This window comes from Cyprinodon variegatus, unplaced genomic scaffold (assembly GCF_000732505.1).
Source record: "Cyprinodon variegatus isolate N-32 unplaced genomic scaffold, C_variegatus-1.0 Scaffold30, whole genome shotgun sequence".
Taxonomy (NCBI): Eukaryota; Metazoa; Chordata; class Actinopteri; order Cyprinodontiformes; family Cyprinodontidae; genus Cyprinodon; species Cyprinodon variegatus.
Window position 1 is genome coordinate 601,642 of NW_015150483.1, and position 6,000 is coordinate 607,641.

Consider the following 6,000-nt stretch of genomic DNA (forward strand, 5'->3'; position numbering starts at 1 on the left):
AAATACATAAAAACAAAGATAATTTCTTCAACTAATTGTCAGAAGTAAACCTTATAAGAAAACCTTGTAGGATTGTATTTATTAGGGAGCAAGTCAGATAAACATTTTGTTTTTAAAAGTCTGTTTGTCTGATTTGTTTCCTTTCTCATACTGACAATTTTATTAAACAATCAGAATAGTGCCAAAACGCTTTGTCACTGAGTATAACTCAGAATGCATTGAAGAATGACTTATGCATTGTCATTGATTTTGAATGTTTTGTAGAATAATTTTTCAATAAAAGGATGAGCTACGCTTTGATTTCTGATGGGCAACCATTCAGTAGTAATTCTATTAAATTTTTGTGTTACAAAATCAACTAAAAGTGACTGACAGTGTTTCTTTCCTCAGCCTTTCCCTCTTCCATTAAAAAAATAACACCTTTTAGTTGTGTGCAGTTAGAAAACTGCAAAATATATTCTATATTCTACTATTTTAGTGCACTGGAAAAAGAGGAATTTCAATTTCTTACCTAAAAGGCAAAACCTTGTGTCCATTTCGGTCCTCTTTCCATATAAAAAATGAAAACGCGTCTGTAGAAACGACCACCTCCACTGTAGTATTTCCTCTGAGTCCTTAGAGAGGAGAGAGAATGAGGGAGGAGTGGAAGGGAGTCTGGGTTATAGCAGGTTATTTGCCGAGGGGAACCGAAAGAAAAGGATGGATTGCCTAAATAACATCCCCCTTTTAAAGAATATATCATAACATACAATTAAGCCGATTATAAATGCAGTGGCTGAGATGCAATCTAAGACATCAGCTGTTTCATAACAGAAATGCTTTCAAACATTACAAGAATCCTACTTGTTGCCTTCTGCATGGTTTAACAAAAATCCATAACCTGGAAACCCGATGGTCTGTCATCTTAACGGACTACTGCACTGCGGTTTATATATTTATGACTCACCTGTGAACATCCAGACCACATGCTGCAGAAAAAAAACTCTTAATTTTTACAGCCTTCACATGTTTGTCAATGAAAAAAAAAATAGATATAACAACGTTTTAAATACTGTAAAAATCAAAATATCTGCCTTTAAAATGCCTTAATAGCCGATTCGAGCGAAAACAAAGTTTATGAAAAATTAAAACTAAAGCTGTGCAGGTTTAAAAGGAGCACACACCTTTTGAATGGTTTATGTATTACCCACATTGGCCACAAGAGGGTAGTATAGTCTAAGATGTCGTTTTGACTGTTTTCTATGTGCATAAAGGGGGCTTTCTTTCATGTCAGTGAGTTTTAACTCATATATTGTCATACGTGCTATTTAAACAAAAGCGCAGGCACCAAACGCTTAGGTTTTAGTATTTAGAAAGTATCTAGGTTATCGGGAATTTAATTTCTAATGTGACCGATCGTTACAGGGTTTTTTTCGTGTTTGAGAAGAGCGTCAGACCATATGACGCAAGCCAGCTATCGCGATATTTCGTTGTAACTTATCTATCCGTCTTGGATACTAGTTTCACCGTTGAAAAACGTCAACATAGTAACCCGGGAAAGGCGACGTCGGAAAGACAGACGGAAACAATTTTTTAAACAACCCCTACAGTTGTTTTGGGAACGATACCTTTCTTATAAAACAAGTTGGGAAAAAAATGGAAGTACGTCTGTTGAAAAAGTTGGCAGTTTAGTTGCTGTAGCTTTTGGCTAGTTGATTAGCTAACGTTAGCTAGCGACGCTGACGGTAGCAAACAGATCGCCAAAGGAAACCAAAAGAGAAGTTTGAGATTTTATGACTTTCATATGACAAGCTCCTCAGCCTAAATGTGGACAACCAGAGAAATTGGACCGTTCTCCTAAAGGTATGTCTTTTTTAATGCTGACAAATTGTTGCTATGCTAAGTTGATGTTTTTCCTGCCACCTAGCGAAACTCGAGTATGCGGTTTCGACAATTATCTGGTCAAAATGAATTCCTATTTTGAATATATCCAAAAACAGCAAAGGATGTGTTACTGTCGTTGTTGGGTTTTTAGCTATCCAGAAACTTATTAGAAAATGGCTAATCAATTGTATATTCTGAGATGTATATTCTCAAGTTTCTAAAGTACCTTGTTAGTTTTGCTATCACAATCCTTGTTATTTCTACATATTTACCTGTGAAAAAAGTAAAAAAAAAAAAAAACATTTTCCACAAATATGTGCGTGTTTATATATTTAATTATTTTGTTTTTGTTTTACGAGGTCAGTGCTAAATGTAATTTGCAGGTCTCATGACAAAGCTGAATGTTGAATGAGCAAACTCGCAGTATAAGTGATTTGCCATATTGAGAGTTATTGTCATTAAAAAAAAAAAAAAAAGAGAGAAAAGAACTATTTTCCTGTAAAGAGGAAACCCTGGCCAGTATTTCCTCTTTACATGCTTGGCTAAGATAGTATTTTGCATAGTATGCCATTTGTGGTTTGAAATTAGATTGCAACACTTTTCTTTATTTTATTGTCTCTTTAAATGTGATAGCCACATGTTGCTACCCTTTAGTAACATGAGAAATACCCCTACTTATTTCTCATGGCATTAAGTTTTGCTGCTAATTAAATATTGATTATATAATAGTACGTTTTTCAAATCGCAATACACGTTTAATTGTGTCAAATAAAACGGTAGGTTGGAGTTGTTAAAGATATACCAAATCAAACCACTACTCATGAGGATGTTTGTTGATTAATGCGACTGTGATTTCTTTAACTCTTAAAGTTACATATTCATCTGAACTTTGTCATGACCTCGAAGAAAAGGAATGGTTTAGATTTTACAAATTTGACTTTGAATTTCCACTATAATAATCAAATGTGTAAAGGGAGTTTTGTTTTAATAAAATAAAATAACATGGTATTTTCTTCCCAACTATCTAAGTAAAGGATTGTCTAGTTTCAGTGTTTTTGAGTTTCTGCTTCGCTAGCCATAAATGCCTAAACTGGTTTTGAGTCACATATAAGGCTGTTCCTGAAAGATACTCTAGAGCTAATTAGGGATTCAATCCGCAGTGTTAAGAAAACGTAGTATTTAAAAATAAATGGTTATCTTAGTACAAGTAGGTGTTTGACCAAATTCAGGATTGCGTTTTTCATTTTTGATATGAAGTATTTTTAAATGTAGACTTGTCCTCTTTCAGTTCACATCTTGATATTGCAAGGAACAGCATGAGTACTACATTTCTTAGTACCGGTAAATGCACCCATTGTTTTTGGTCTCTCCCATTTAAATAGAAGCTACATTGTAAACCCTTTTGTTAAACCTGCTTTCTGTTCTTAATACTGTAAGAGAACATATGTAATTGTAAAATCTCAAATGTTGGAAGATCAATGTGACTTGTTCTTGTTCTCCCCCCACTAGTTTCACCCTCTTGGCTGTGTCACTTGATTGGTATGAGTGGAAGCCTTTACTTACCAAAACATCACGTGACTCAGGGCGTTTTATTTGGGTACTAAAAGGATAACCACAACAAACTACTAGTTATAACTTTATTAGAGAGTTGTCCAGTAGTGACTGAAACTGAAAATTTATCAATGCAGTGTTGTTATTTTGTGGAGAAGAGGATCCCTTATTAGAACCAAACAGTCACACATTCATTATGTGATAAAAGCACTACTTAGGTTAATCCAGTTATTTGACTCAGCTTTTAAGTTGCTTTCAGTAAACACAACTTTGCTGATGTGTGCTTTCATCAAGGGAATGTGCTTTTTTAGCCAGATGATGTGCTTTTTGGATTAGTCTTTTGATTATTTGTGTCCAGACTGAATGATTATCTTCAAGCTAATTAGAAAAATATATTTTGTTTCTTTGTTTTTATTGCATAAGTTATTCATTGATTACTTTTTTATTCCCACAAGCTATTTTGCTTAGAATTTTTTTTCCATCTTGGCTACAGGTGAGTGGGAGAGATGAGAAGCAGCAGAACCACTGAAGTACCCCTCAAAACATCTGCTCAACCCTTTCCAAATCACAATATTGGTACAGGTATGTTAAGGAACCTTAAATGTAATTTACACTAGTAGGCTAGATAGAAACTGGGTTACTGATATTTCTTCTGTGTGTGTGAATTCTCTGTTATTCTGTTTTTCAGAGCTTACAAATGCATGGAAAAGTTTAGCTCAGTCCAAAGCTGCTGTAAGTACACACAGAAATGGTTTCTCCTCAGTTGCCTTGTTTTTGCTTACCTTCTTGCATTCTTGAGAATTTGAAATGTATGTTCCTCTTTTGTAGCTTCGGCACATAGAAAACCGGTTGGAAGCCACTCCTGGAACTGGTGTTCTACTCGATACCTTCTCCCCCAAGAAGAAAACATCAGGAACATCTCACACCAGGGGTGAGTTACTGCAATGTATAAAACTTGCATCCTTACAATAGGCATGGACCAGTATGAAATTTTGACGGTATGTTACCTTTAGCAAGAATATCACATTTTTATGATAACAGCTCATATATATTATATCAACAGGTTGTTAATTTTTTTTTTTATTTAATGAATTACACTGAAGGTTGCTTGTTAATTTCAACATGGCTCAAACTTGACCTTTATTTTAGCAAATAGCGCTGGTTGATGTGGCCACTGATATGCTATTATAATAGCTGTATTCTTCCTCTGTTTATTGACATTTAGAGCAATCTTCTTCCTTCAGGTTGTTGCTTTCCATCTGCTCGGGTAGCCACGGTATTTTCTTATAGCTGACTTTAATATGTTTCAGTGCCAAGCGTTGCATGCATCCGAGCTGTCTGAAAGGGCAGAAGCAGGGAGAAAAGTTTGAAGCCTTCAGTCATAATTCAAACTGTAGAGCGAGCAGCTACAAAGGAGTTAGTGGGTGGGGGGTGGTGATGCTGCAGCCGTTCACAACCTGAACTGTCTCTGATTTCTCTTCGATTTGTAAATGAATAAATAAAATGCTTATAGTGAAGGAATGTTATAATGGAAACATGCACCGGGTTTGAAACTGTGACTTTTCAATTCTGGGGTAAACCTTAAAAGCGGCCCATGTCTATCTGAAACATGGTCTTTAGAGAGCCATGATTACTTGCTCTGTTGTGAAAGACCATCAAGGAAGCTCTGACCTCTTTTGTTTTTTTGTTCCTAGATGGAAGGCAAGCTGATGTTTCAAGAAGGAATACAAAGCCAAGAGGTGAAAATCATCAGAACCCAGCTAAAAGTAACTCACGCAGCCCTTTGAGGAATGCCACACAAGACAGCAATGTACGAAAAAGCAGCAGTGTGGAGTTCAAAGAGCCTCTGGCCTCATACAGGTACCGGAATCTGTTGATGATGGTTGGTCACATTACCTGGCTGTATTTGAGCTTAATGGTGGCAGATCTTAAACCCTTTATTGGTTCGCTCCAGTTTAACATTGACCACTGTAATACCAATGTTGTTAGAAAAAGGGCTGCGGTGAATACATGTATTAATGCCAAAAATGTTTATTTCAGTTTGGTAGGTTCAGCATGGGTCTATACCAAAAGATTAGTGCAGTGTTAAGCCTTTACACCCACATAATATTTAGGTTTCTATAGCTCAAGTGAAGAACTGTACTTTCTGCTGCAGAAGCTTAGCATAGCAAAGTACTCAGACTTTCTGCTATCATTGAACTCTGCTGTACAGAAACTTGGTTTCCCCATTAGCTTTAAAAATTGGAATAACTGATGAACCAAACCGCAGCTTTTTATCTGGGAATGCATCTCTTAAATACACAATGAGTTTGAAAGCAACTCTTACACTGTGTTGTGCATATTAAACAGCCATCTGGGGCGACAGTGGCGTTGGATGTAGGAGTTTGCCCTGAAATCGAAGGGTTGACGGTTCAAACTCCGACTTTCAGTGTCGTTGTGTCCTTGGGCAAGACACTTCACCTGCATTGTCTACTGATGGTGGTCAGAGGGCCCAGTGGCGCCAGTGTACGGCACCCCCGCTTCTGTCAGTGAGCCCCAGGGCAGCTGTGGCTACAATGTAGCTTGCCCCCATCAGTGTGTGAGTGT

The 6,000-nt window shown here is 36.7% G+C and overlaps 2 protein-coding genes across 7 annotated transcripts in view; one reads left to right on the plus strand and one right to left on the minus strand.

Moving 5' to 3' along the window:
* Positions 1-626, minus strand: part of LOC107100995 (voltage-dependent R-type calcium channel subunit alpha-1E-like) — a 150,353-nt gene extending 149,727 nt beyond the window's left edge. For all 4 annotated transcript variants that reach the window (XM_015399749.1, XM_015399742.1, XM_015399725.1 and 1 more), the window contains exon 1: positions 512-626. The gene's annotated coding sequence lies outside the window, so the exon portion shown is untranslated. The remainder of the gene's footprint in view (positions 1-511) is intronic.
* Positions 627-1,478: 852 nt separating this feature from the next.
* The window catches only part of cep350 (centrosomal protein 350kDa), a 34,990-nt gene continuing 30,468 nt past the window's right edge, over positions 1,479-6,000 (plus strand). For all 3 annotated transcript variants that reach the window (XM_015399577.1, XM_015399585.1, XM_015399594.1), the window contains exons 1-5: positions 1,479-1,842; positions 3,908-3,996; positions 4,103-4,146; positions 4,243-4,345; positions 5,109-5,274. In XM_015399577.1, coding sequence (XP_015255063.1) covers positions 3,921-3,996; positions 4,103-4,146; positions 4,243-4,345; positions 5,109-5,274 — 389 coding nt within the window. In that variant the 5' untranslated portion in view covers positions 1,479-1,842; positions 3,908-3,920. The remainder of the gene's footprint in view (positions 1,843-3,907; positions 3,997-4,102; positions 4,147-4,242; positions 4,346-5,108; positions 5,275-6,000) is intronic.